The sequence below is a fragment of the Dufourea novaeangliae genome, unplaced genomic scaffold (genome assembly GCF_001272555.1).
Source record: "Dufourea novaeangliae isolate 0120121106 unplaced genomic scaffold, ASM127255v1 scaffold246, whole genome shotgun sequence".
Lineage (NCBI taxonomy): Eukaryota > Metazoa > Arthropoda > Insecta > Hymenoptera > Halictidae > Dufourea > Dufourea novaeangliae.
The window spans coordinates 1,126,201-1,139,367 of NW_015374139.1; the positions used below are offsets into that span (position 1 = coordinate 1,126,201).

The 13,167-nt window shown below is 41.9% G+C and overlaps 1 protein-coding gene across 1 annotated transcript; it reads right to left on the reverse strand.

The window, feature by feature from the left end:
• On the reverse strand, positions 1-6,197 carry LOC107191337 (proton-coupled amino acid transporter 1-like). Its single transcript, XM_015580348.1, has 9 exons — positions 6,160-6,197; positions 5,968-6,039; positions 5,763-5,879; positions 5,280-5,552; positions 4,271-4,355; positions 3,746-4,018; positions 2,610-2,788; positions 2,375-2,544; positions 1-2,073 (listed from the first exon to the last, which is right to left on the reverse strand). Exons 1-9 carry the CDS (start codon positions 6,192-6,194, stop codon positions 1,829-1,831), a joined length of 1,449 nt encoding a protein of 482 aa, XP_015435834.1. The 5' UTR covers positions 6,195-6,197; the 3' UTR covers positions 1-1,828.
• Between the last annotated feature and the right edge of the window lie 6,970 nt (positions 6,198-13,167).

Here is a 13,167-nt window from a genome sequence, read left to right on the forward strand (position 1 = left end):
ATCGGCGAGCGTGTCCTGGAGAACGGAAAGGTGCACAGCGGAGATCCGTGATGATTGTGCGATCGTAGTAGTAGCCTCGGTTGAAGAACAAAGAAAAACGCGAAAACAGGAAAATGCCGCGATTCAGCGTCAACGCGAACAAAGGAACGAGCGGTGTCGACGTTGATCGCGATTCCCCTTTTCCCGTACCCTAACACAATAATTCCTATGTTCTATTACGTGCGATCATCCGACCCGATTTACCCGGCAGTGACGGTACGAGGGTATTGTATGTATAACCTCAATTTTCACCGTGTCGTTTGAACATTGTTCGGTTTGCCCTGCCTCTCGCTTTCGCAGGGAGGCAAGAATCGTTATTACAAGCTTCTCTGTTAAAAAGTAAGGCATAACAATATATGTACTACGTGTATTGCTGACATCTGTCCTTGTAGACCACATCCGATCCTCCGCTATTGCTTCTCTCCATCATGGTGTACGATCGCTCGTGAGATCTAGGCGTTGGGGATGGGTCCTTGGATCCTTTGGCGGTCAACAACATTCCTTTGAGAAAATATAATGGTAACCCGATAACATAGTACGATTCTTCTTTGTGCAATTATCGATGATTTCGAGGAAGAGATAGTGTGAGGTCTGGGTCGATTCAGATTTTGTCAGGCATTCTATGAGCATTGGGTTCATTCTCTTCTCATTTTTAACTCTTGGACATCAGTGAAATCTGACCGAAATTAAAAGGAATGCAAATTGTCGATTGTTCCTTTCCTGCATACCTATAGGGTGTATAGTTTGTAATTAAATACAGTTATCAACGCCTGGATCTCACTCGTTGTACATTACACGCGAATAAGGATCACGTTTTCGATACGTACAAACGGTATGTACACAGTGAACGTAAGTACTCGTATCACCGAGACGAAGGCAATGGCCCTTGAACGATTGGCGAACATCCGACCGGACGTTGGAGAACAATTAACGTCCTTATACATCTGTAACACAGTTCAACGATTTGAATAGAAATGCATCATTCGTTCCTATATAAAATCTTCGATCACAGATTTCGTTTGTCGATGATTCACTTTCAATATATATATATGTGTACATTTTTTCCTGTTTTTATTTTCCTTTCTGTTTGTCGGATGATGCTGGAAATCCAGTCATTGGGCACGGTTGTTAATATCGATCATCTACTTGAGTTCTTTCTTTTCCTCGTAGGCAACTCTTCATAAGCTCCAGAGTTTACGTTGCTTCGTCAACACGACTATTCCGATAATTCGCTTCCGTCCAAGGTTGCATGTTGCAGAACAGTTACATAAAAGTAGGTCGGTTCTGTAATCGCGAAGAAGATGACGCGTTCCAACCGAAGAGGTTAAAAATTTATGTAGCTCCATCTTCATTACTGTCTTCACCATCGTAGGTTCAAAGTCCCGCTCGACCGCCGTCTTCAACAACTTCTTCAGGATCCCACTCTTCCTCTTCTATTCTCGCTTTAAGGCCCCACGTGTGGACGTCTCGATTCAAAGCGTTGCTCTGTCCAACACTACACGACTCCCCCGTCCATCCCCCTACTTCTTAAAAATCTACGAAAACAAATTGGTCTAAGTGCGCTAACGACGCGACTGAAGCGTTATTCATGAACATCATGAATAGCTCTCTGGCTGCGTTCCCTAATGATCTCTCCGCCACTGCGGTTTGTTTTACAAGGTACTCTGTCTACCTAAGGCGCCCGCCTCTTTAAGCTAAACCACCCTTCTTCTTCTTCTTCTTCTTCTTCTTCTTCTTCTTCTTGCTTTCCAACGATGGACTTCTCCGGTGCGACTGGGTCCATCCGTGTTCACTTGAACGAGTTCACGATGTCGACGATGCTCACATAGGTGCCGATCACCAAGCCGAGAAGACCGAACACGATCAGACATAGGTTCTTCAGCAGCATGAACATGCACGGGCCGAACTTCCGTTCCGGCCAGAGCACGCAGATCTCGATGATCGCTGGAAATGCGATCCCAAGGGCGGACAGGCAGAGCGCGCCAAACAGGGAGATAAAGAGTCCAAGCCTGGGCACGGCGATGGCCAGCGTGACTGGAGCAAAGAGATAATTATTAGGACACACCGCGAACCTGGTGACAATCGTGGCTTTTTGAGGTGCAATCGTGAAAATTATGGTGAAGTGAAAGAAATTTTCACAAAAACGTCACATCCTGTAAAGTCTTCGAATGTTTCTACCAGTTGGTAATCCAGTGATCAGCAACAGGATGGAAGGAATTGAATGAAAGGGCAGTTATGGTGGGGGAATATCTCTTCCAATGACCTTCAATAACCAACTCGATGCATTATCATTCTAATTTGTCGTTATCGAAGGCAATATAACTACTGTACTCACAAGTTATCAGAGTGATCACTGTTCGACAGACATACTCCCAGAAGATTTTTCCTTTCTGGATCTTGTGGTCCAGGTATGTGTTCCATATGATTTCAACGGGAACGTATCCCTGTAGGGCGTGGGTTATGAAGATCGCGATTGCGAACATAATCTTGATACTCTGCGCCATACTACAAACGAAGGATCATTTCACTTTCAGCACTGAATTCTTACTGTAAGCCGAGTAATCCCTTACATCTGATCCGGGGGTAAATTGAAGGTGACGCTACCGCCAGCCAGGGGTCCATACTTTATGTACCCGAAAAACCCGATGACAATATAGAGAGCGACTATCACCGTCATTCCGATATTCAGGACACCGCAGTATCCTCCGAAATACTGCGGAGTCTTCATATTGTTCTCCAACGCGATTATCTGCAAACGAGAAAACGAAATTTTCCTTCGATATAAATCAAGAAACAACGAGTAATCAATTTAACTCTTTCGAACCTGAATTTTCTGTTAAGAGTACAAAAATATAAACAATTACAGACAGTACATTATACGCAACACCCTGTAGCTGAGGCTTTGGGTAAAATTGTAAGAAACTTCATGTACACAAATATGATCACCAGGTCTGAAAGGGTTAATCGTTTCTATTCTGTTCTTAGATGGGCAAGACTGTAGACTCTATAGTCTTAACATCTAAGAACAGAATACATAGAAACAATGAAATTCTACAGTGTAGGGTTACTACGGTTTTGTTTTTCGTAAGCAAGAAAATAATGAATGATCTTCGAGGATCACTGAGAATCCGATTTCTGAACAGCTGGGAAATAATAAAGCAGGGATCATATTGACGCACAGACAATCCGATGTCAAAGTTGCCCGTAAGTGGTCAGTTATTTGTTTGTTAAACGATCCGACGCGGCGGCCCCGGTTGATCTATTCTAGGCGTGGTCTACTCCGTCAGTCGCAATCGACGAGGCCAAATGATAGATCGATCAGGGAGGGGGGTTATCGCTAAACATCTTAAAATACGCATCTCCATGAACGATATTTGTTCTGAATTGTACCAAACGGAAATATTCCATCTCTTTTGATTCACAAGTCGATCTTACGACATAATTCTTTTTTCTATGTACAGGGTCTTCGTTTTTTCATCGATGATCGTCGACGAATTTTACGAAATATCACGAATATCTTGGAAAATCAAAGTGGACTTTGAAGCTCACAGTGTACACAAAAAATTCTCGTTTTCCAGAGCTGAGCTTTCCAAAGGAAATTAGTTACTGAATCTAAAACCGAAATCTGGACCAACAGGATTCGAAGGGAGGAGGACACGAGTTTTAGAGATCAGCCAGGTGTTCAATACGGTATCGACAGACTCACCACCCCGACAGCTTCCAGGGCGAACAGCGTGGTGCCGAAATACAACGAGAAATTTCGGAATGTACCGAACATCTCCCTCTCGCTGGGCGACGGTAAATCCTCGAACATATACACCAGTATCATCGCGAGACCAACGAACGTGATCACGTTCGCCAGGGTGGAGAACGGCGCGAGCAGCTTCAAATTCCTTATGTAATTGATCAGTATCAACGGCAGCAACAGAATCAGCATGTGGGTTTTAACGTCCAACGGCTCCCAGTACTGGTCCGCCACCTGTCCTCGTCAACAGAACAAAAGATCGAATAGATTTTCTGGTGAATCGTTCGATCGGCAGACCCGTTTCTGAGAAAATCTTCTTTTTTTTCTTTGATAGAGGTTTTATTCTTTTACTATTATTAATTTATATTATCTTTCTATTTTTCTTTTGATTTCTTTCATTTGTCATTTTTGGTTTTTGCTTTTTTCGAGGAGGGGCGAGGGGGAGGGTCGACGAAGAGGATGCTCTCTGGTCGCCTGTTTATTTACCTGCTTTATATTCGACGCTACAAATACGATATAAACGCAGCATATTCCCAATTGATACGTAATCATGAACCCGTCTACGAGTCCTCTGGAAATAATAGCAACCTTTCATGTTACAATTGAAGGAGCGCTTGACGCCGCTGTTGTGAAATGATTTTTGTGCGTGCGTGTGAGAGATAGAGAGTGAAAAAGACAGAGACGGAGAGAAATATACGAAGAGTTTTGTAATACTGTCCACAGTTTTTACTTGTGTTGTCGGCTCGTTGGTCGATTCAATGGAATTGCAGAACAGTTACAGAGTAAACGTACCAATGAATCAACGCTTACAAGATTTTGTAACTATGTATTAAAGTCGAATTTTAAATGACATTAATATTAATAAATATGTGGTACGTGAAAATTAAATGTTGTTCAATATCTATATCTGTTTGTGACGTATAATGAAAAATGTAATTAATTCAATTACAAAATAAGATTATTTGGGAACTCACAGAGAGGTCTACTTTCAAGTGAAATTACCATATCATGGTCAGACCATATTCCACCAAGAGTCAAGACGGTATTCTGAAGCAACTATCTGTCGGTTGCATTGTGCTTGAAACAAAACATTATCGTTGATATCCCAACGAATTGAGAGGGTCCAGCAAGCACGGAATGATAAAGTAAAATAAAAAGAGTACCACCGACAAGGTATAAGAATAGACCTGTCATCTTATGGGAGTTGGTGGCCCACCTAAACTGCAATACCGACACCTTAAACAACAGTCTGTGATTTTAGTGACCCCTACGTTATGAGAACGGTGAACCTACGCAAATCTACGTTGTGGAAACGGTGGGTAGTGATACTAAAATGGAAATGGGTCAACGTTGCCCCAGAAAAATGGACCGTAAAAATACATCGAATGAAATGTCTACTCCTATACCTCTTCGGTGGGAGTACGAATATGTCCGTGTGTTGCGTGTGCCCTTTTGTACCCGTGGGCCACACAGGTGTCACCTCCTTCGTACTTACGGTGCATAGGGCGCGAACCACCTGACACAATCGGGACCTTCCTCGAGAGCGTACTTCATGCTCATCGGGTAACTCAATATAGGAACTCTTAACCGTTTACACAGTTTGTACTGAGCTTTCACTAGTACGTGGAGGCAATAAGTGCATAACACTCCTATGATCACTGTCGCTATCACACCGGTCACGAGTCCACCGTTACAGAACGCGTTCGGCATCGCGAGGATCCCCGTGCCCAAGCTCCCTTTCAGCAGGTGAATCAACGTTTCCGCGTTTCTGAAAAGAAAAAACAAAAACGAGAACATCGTACGTCAGACTTTGCGGATCTTCGTCATCCAGACGATTAACCCGGCCAGTGTTTATGCAAGTAGATCTCTAAATCGTTATTTCGGAATTATGAGACTGACATACAAGGTGAGGCAATAGAAACTGCTATCTAAAATAACTCGAATACATAATGGTTCTAAGAGAATCTGGAATACTCACGAGGTTGGGTTCGGTCTGTTCCGATGTTTATGGGGGTCGTAGTCCTCTGCATTCGTGGTCGGCGATATTGGTACTTCCGACACGTTTAGCCCGCTTCCAGCGATTTCATTGTTAACCCTGCAATCGTGTCAATTCGTAAATGTGACCGGTACTTCCTGAGTTTTCATTCGCGTAGGTGCAAAACTTAAAGCAGAATCGAACGTACTTGTACGGGCTCTCGGAACCGATCAGCTGCATGTTTATCGTCTCCTCCTTTGCGTTCTCCATTTTGTCGCTCCTGAATGAATTCAGAAACAAAGTAATCATGGATATATAGATAGAATCTTTATAAAATTCACCGAATACGCAAGCAAATATCAGGCAATTCTAACAGTATGGAAAAAAATCTCACTGTCACCTTTCACGTGTATCACCTTTCTCAAGGGAAGACATAAAATCTTCCTAAATATTTATAAATATTATACAAGCATTTCTTTCTTTCTGCATGTCGTAACTTTCTGTATACTCTTGTAAATAGATTTGCAATTTTTTGAATGATCGATGAACGAGCACGCCCACAGAACCGAGTTTGAGTCAACTCGAAGAGCGAGACGACGACAATGACGACGACGAACGCATAAAAATGCCAATTCATCGTGTCTCGTGAATCTCGTCTTCGGCACGACACGCGCGTCCCTTTACGCGGGGCTTTGGAGTATTCTTTCGCGAACTGATTGCTCTTAATTATTGCATTGAGGTCAAATGTAGTTAACTTACTGAAGGTCACGCGGCCCGACGGTTCTCACTTCGACGTAGCCAATTGATTCCACGGCTGTTCCGCCGTCCGTGGTACATAGACAGTATGCACACGCGAAAAGGTCTCTGCCGATCGTTGCTTGTTCCTTGATCAGATTCAACGAGAATGACCGTGCACGGCCCTGGGAAGATCTATTGCAACTATTATGTATTATATGTGTCTTCGATGAACATTCGAGGAAAATTGAATCGAGGAACGTTTCGACGTTTCGAAATTTCAGAAATTGGATAGGACACTATTCAACGAAAAAGATTTCTGGTTTCAGGAGCTACTAATGAAATAATACGGAAACGAGGAAATGATTATCCGATTAGCGTGTAAATCACGCGGAACGGAGGCTGGAATGACCGTGTGGACTCGTAGCTTCGATTTGATTGAATAATGATCATCCGTGTATGTTGGTGGTCGGAAGGCGGAAGAAATTTTCCGTTTTCAAAGATGATAACAGCAAACTGTTAATCCGGTATTAGTCTAAGCGTATTACTAATCGGTGGTAGTTGTAGCGGAAACATTATATAAAGTGGATACAATGGATTATTATCTATCGTCTCTAAAAACAACACAATTAGTGTCCGGAAACGTGACAACCTAACACAACTAGCGTGAAATCATTCACGTGGCGAATGGGGGATCCTTGACACGGCCTCGTCTCGCGCGACCGGCTAAATTCGGCGGTCGTTCGTCTATGTCAATGGTGCTTATGTTATCGTACACAAAGGCCCCATTTAAACTCCACGTAACACAATCGCAACACGGGCTGCATAACAATTTAATTTGGTCATTGACATTGCATGTTTGCTGACAGTTAACCCTTTAACTCTCAGTGTTGCACTGGCGCAACGCTCATTTTAAAAGTGCGTTCAATTTTTACTGATGTGAAATAGATCTTCATGTTTTCAGTTAAGAAACTTTTTTCCACTTCAAAATAACAAGATGCAACATATACATATATCAGTCTCATAATTTTAAAATAACGATTTTAGAGTCTGGGCGTTAAAGGGTTAATGTCCATCGGCCAGACCAAACAGCTTCCGGGTTATCGGTTTGAAAAAAAAAACAGTTCTCGAAAACTGATGATACCTCCCCTGTTAATTTGTTCTTACCTGTCCTTACGCTAAAAACGAACAGTTCCCTCTCTTCTTGAAGAAAACGCTGACGGGAGATGATGCTTATCGACTATCTCCTCGGTGGTCGCTGAAACTTCTCCTGTAAAACACGAATAATCATCAGAAAGAATGAACAATAAGTGTATTTAAGTTTCTTTAAAAAATGTGGAAAAATAGGAAATAATAAGTGAATTTGTGTTTCCTCAGCTGTCACCTTGAATACACCGTGCGTGGTAAATTCTGCTCGAACTAATTAGAGGATCGAGTATTGAAATGAAAATTTCCTATGTTTTCTCGAGTTACACTCGCGTAAACAAGGGTGAGTATATACATGTACAACGGACACACGTTTCCTGTCCCAAATACCCCTTGTTATCTGTCATCTCTGACATTTCGGCTGATTCTTCGGGCATTGTCCAAGAAAATCGTTTCTCTAATTATTTCAAGCACGTATATTTTGGCTCCGTTGCCGGATCGTTTCGGCCACTTTCATACTCGAATATCACGTATAAAATTTAAATACACATTATACGATTATCGTATGGCCGACTTTTTCGTTTATCTACTTTTCACAAAGATCTATTTAGTCGAGACGATTACCAACAGAGTAGCCGCAACTTTCTGAAACGGTTGCGATAATATGGCGTCTTCTTCGTACGTTTGATCGTTCACAAATTTTTTCCACGTAAATCGATTCGGTTAAGTTAATACGAACAAAGTAGCGAAGATGTTTAACATAGCGACAATAAGATTATGGCGTCTCTATTACCAACTTGATCGTAGAAAATGTAAAAATTCTTTAAAATACACGTAAGTTATAAATACATACATATGTATATATAAATGTACAAATAATGTTTTATGAAAATCTGTTCTATCTAGTTCACGTGCTAGTGTACGTATAAAGAGAGAAAATTTTCGGGGGCAAAGCGTCAAAATGGCGTCACATATGCCCACTCGAGCCACTCACCATTTAGCCCACGATCGACGCGGCTTAAGTATAGTAATCGATCTCCTAATTCTTACTTCCTCAGGGGGACACACACGTCAAACGGCTAGGAAACCGCTTGCACCCGAAACAATGTCAACGGAGATTATATACATATATACACACATATATTTGCGCGTACGCTAATTTTAGACAGCCAAAAGAATTCTGCCACCTGATGGAAAACCCGTGAAAGCGTAACGGATCGCTAGATTTCCGAATTCTCGAAAATTTCAACTGTTTTGACTAAACAATTCTATAAATTCATTACTTGCATAATTTTACGTTTAATATTCATTAACGGAAAATCAAAATTTCTACATATTTAAGGCTCCGATACTATTATATTAACTAACCAAAGAATAATATAACAATTAATAAAATAAACAATAATTAAAATAAAACTACTTTGTCGCATTTTATACAAAAAAAATGTCTGTGCAACTAGGCAATTTACTTTAAAGAGTTAAGTCAATGATCGAATAAGATGTTATGTATGTATAATGTTTCACGGAAATGGATGCAATAACGAGGAAGATTCTTCTCTCCGCCATTACATAATAAATTAAATATCCCGGTTTTGTTAATTAACTCTATCCTATTTATCCTCGAGAGATTACTAAACGCTATTAAGATCGATGAGGGGACGACTGTTATGCAATAGTTGAACCGTTTGTTCATTCCAATTGGCGTGACATCGTATCGGCGACCTGTTATCCGTCTTCGAACGAATCGTGCCTCATAGTTTCTCGCTCGATGTTTTCATCGCTCGTGCTGCACATGTAACTTGTCCCGCCTCGTATCATTAGCAATAAAACCGTGAATGAATTGAACGAAGAGCTTGCCATTTTTAGATACGACGACGCGGCGTCTCGACGACCAATCGCGACGGCCATCTTTACGCGGATTAAACTCGTTGCAACCTTCTCTACCGATGAAACAGAGTTGAAAAAATTGAAATTCGATAAAATCAATTCAGATTTAATATAGCGTGTTGCGCGATGATTAAAAATTCCTAAGAATACATTCGATAAATTCACAATAAGAAATACTTATTACCTATACAGACACGGTTGCTATATCAAAATACAAGATCTGTACCCTTACACATCTCGATCCCACACTTCACCGAAGTCAAATGCCGCAACCACCTGTCAGATCTACACAGTCTTCGGCTCATCGTCTTCGTACTTCTCAAGCACGAGTGTACTCGGTTCAAGGAACCTTCGAATTTCACACCCGACAGACAACCACTTCGAAGATCGATCGATTCGTGAGAAGGGGGAGAACAGACGACCGCGGTTGACATGAATCCATGATCGACAGCAGAAAAATCTTTTTCTCTGTAAGTATAGAACTTCACCTACTGACACTTGGCCAGTTTACGAGGAGAAAAGGGTAGACTGTGACGAACTACCTATAGTTAAAAACCACCCCATGGTTTCGATTGTGAATAGAGAAAAACTTTCACAAAACCTATAAACATTAGAGGTCACAACCAATCCATGATCGACAACAGAGAAATGTTTTCGGGAACCACGAAAGAGGGTGGTGAAGAGACGAAGTCGGATGAACGCGGGCGCTTGGAAGTGGAAGTTGATTTAACCGTGTCTAGACTTACCAGATTAAGCACATCCGCAACGGAGGGAGGGGGAGGGGGGAGAGAGTGACCGAAATTCCCTCGAGACGGCCGGACGTAACGCGATCTTTTGAGAGGGAACTCTTCGTAACAGTAATGCGACCGCGACAGTGGATGTCTAGCGACTGGGGCGGCGTCGTATGTACCGCGGAATATTTCAATTTCCAACGGGTGACCAGCTCTCTCGTGGATCTGTCACGTGATCCACAGACAACAGAAACTCTACATTACGCCTCCGAAACGTGTATCGAGGGTTTCTTCCTTGCTCGGATGATAATTTCACCGACGGCTTGTCTTTTGTTTGCTCTTTCAATTTGGGGTTTTAATAGAAACATTTCCAAGGACTGCTATAAAAGAGGATGGAGTACGACGGACGATTTGGCGATGTCGAGACGTATAAACAGACATTAGCGTCATGTGCGGAAGGGTCGGTATATCGATTGACCCAAAAATGGAATCGCGACCGTGCGAAGGATCAAACTGAAAGTATAGAAGGTCGCCGTTGCTCAAGGGTGAAAGCTTTAAACGGTATTTAATAAGCACTATGAAATGGCGATATACATGAATTCAATTTTTAACTAACGCTTTCCTAAAAAACTGTACCTTTCAGACCAATTCGAAGATACATCAACGAACAGTGAAAACAATTAATTGTAAGAACTATGTAGCCTCCTGTAACGGTACACAGCCACTCGAAAGTTTTTGACCATCTATAAAACAATGAAACAAAAATAAATTGTTATTTATCTCTAATAGATACATGTACCTACATTATATGTATTAATGCAAAACACTAAAAATCTTAAACACACGTTGGTATCTTTTTATCTCAATTAATACGATCCAAATACTTTTAATAGTATAACCAGCATTTTCAGAAATTCATCGATCTCATAACTGTTTCGAATAAAATACTGAGGGGTTCGCGTGAAGAACAATGGTATAGTTTTCTCGTATCATTTAAGAGTGATAAGTGAAAAATAGTATGTTTCGTATTTTCCCTGTCTCGACGGTGGAAAGATCAACGCATCTGTGAATGATCACCGAGCAAATGATACGGTAAGAGATTGTCATCGCGGCGTTTGTTCGCACAGGTGAAAGAAATCGAGCACACCGTCGCACGCGGATCAGTGAGTAAGTTTAAAAGGGTATGATATCGATCGTGACGCGGCCAAGGGGTAACACGGTTGCATGAAACGGAACGATTCCCATCAAAATATCAGTCATCCCTTAAAAAGCAATTTCGAACGTAAACCGTCGACAAGACTGGTGAAATCGTTTTTTTTTTTTTTAAATTCAATTAATCCTCAACAGAGAATTACATTTAATAACAGCGTGAGCTTCCAATGTTGAACCTAACTCTTTACACGTTCTTTTAAACAAATCAATGAACTTATTATTCCACCCTACTGTACATGTCCATAGTGCATAATAAAATATGCTCCTATTATCCCACCAATCCCTCTTATATGTATATTAATAGTAAATTGGAACTCCTAAATGTCACTTAAAGGTCGATCGAACAGACGACCCAGAAACTGTTTTGAGCGGATCATCGATAATTGAAGTTATGATAATTTGAAAATACAAAAAGTCGAACGTCAACAATCCTCAAAGAACATTTATTCCATGTAAAATTTTTGAAAGAAACTTATTTAAGAAACTGTTTTCTTAATATAATCCGCATTGATCTGCCCATTGTACATTCCATCATCCCCTAGTTCCATGAGCATGTCGGAAGAAATACCAACAATAATTCCTATTCGCCCAATCACCTATTAAAAACAAGAGAAACAGAACCAAATCCACCAAAAACCGTTGCTCTGCAATCGAGAACCGCTCGATAGCCCTCCAGCGTTACATAACCGCGTCAGCGTATCAACACAAAACGCCAAAAAGCAAAACAGAAGACAAGAGTCCATCCGTCAGCTGCATTCCTCCACCGAAGAACGACACATCAAAACGAGCCTTAAAAACAATACGTACTCGACACACCGAGCCCCATATACATATGTGAACAATTTCATTCCTAAAATCCTGAAAGGGTGGCGCAACGTCAACGTAGCTCCGAGAGCTCCAGATAGGGATGTTCGATTCTAATTCGATTCTCCTGGGTAACACACGTCACTGTCATATACATATATAAGAAATACACCACCAGGCAAAAGTATAGGATGAGAGTTCACGGATTGACGGAAGAGTAACTCATTACATTCTGTTACTATAAAATAAACAGTTATGGAATCAGTAGAAATATTATACAAATCACTTCTCATCAATTTCAACACGTCACCGTTCATTACCTCATTGTAGAATAATATTTTCCTTTCTTTAATTACCAGACCTGGTCCCATATACTTTTGGTCGTTAGTGTACGTGGTACGCATGGTGGTGATGTGTTACCCAAAAGAATCAAATCCGAATTGAACATCCCTAGCCTAGCCCCAGGTCTCCCGGATCCATTTACAGTGTCGTACCGTGGATATCTATGTGTGTGTGTATGTATATCCGTTCGGTGCAACGACGGTCGGTACACGGTGAACTTGCTACACACGTTTTCACTGACGATCAAACAGGACGGACGCGCGGACAGGGAGAGGCCCCTCTAGGCTACAGCTAAACCGCCGTGGAATGGACGCAGTGGTGCTGGACGACGGCGTGTGCCTGAACGCACACACACACACACACGGACGAAGCTACTGTGCACGACATGAGGGTCGCGTGCACACGTGCGACTGAAGCTGCGTGAACCGCGCTCGCGAGACACTGTGTCTAACCTCTGTCCGCGCTCGCGGGGGAGGGTGCGCGCGCGGTTCTCGAATCGCGTTATCTACAATGCGGGGGCAGCCACCCCGGCTGTGGCCGATCCATAAGCC

Bases quoted from the DNA above. Each gene is read 5' to 3' on its own strand.
- LOC107191337 (XM_015580348.1), bottom strand. From the start codon at position 6,194: ATGTCTTCCCTTGAGAAAGGTGATACACGTGAAAG. The intron at 6,040-6,159 runs GTGACAGTGAGA...GAATTCATTCAG, and splicing joins AAAGGTGATACACGTGAAAG to GAGCGACAAAATGGAGAACG. The intron at 5,553-5,762 runs GTGAGTATTCCA...TTTTCTTTTCAG, and splicing joins AACAGACCGAACCCAACCTC to AAACGCGGAAACGTTGATTC.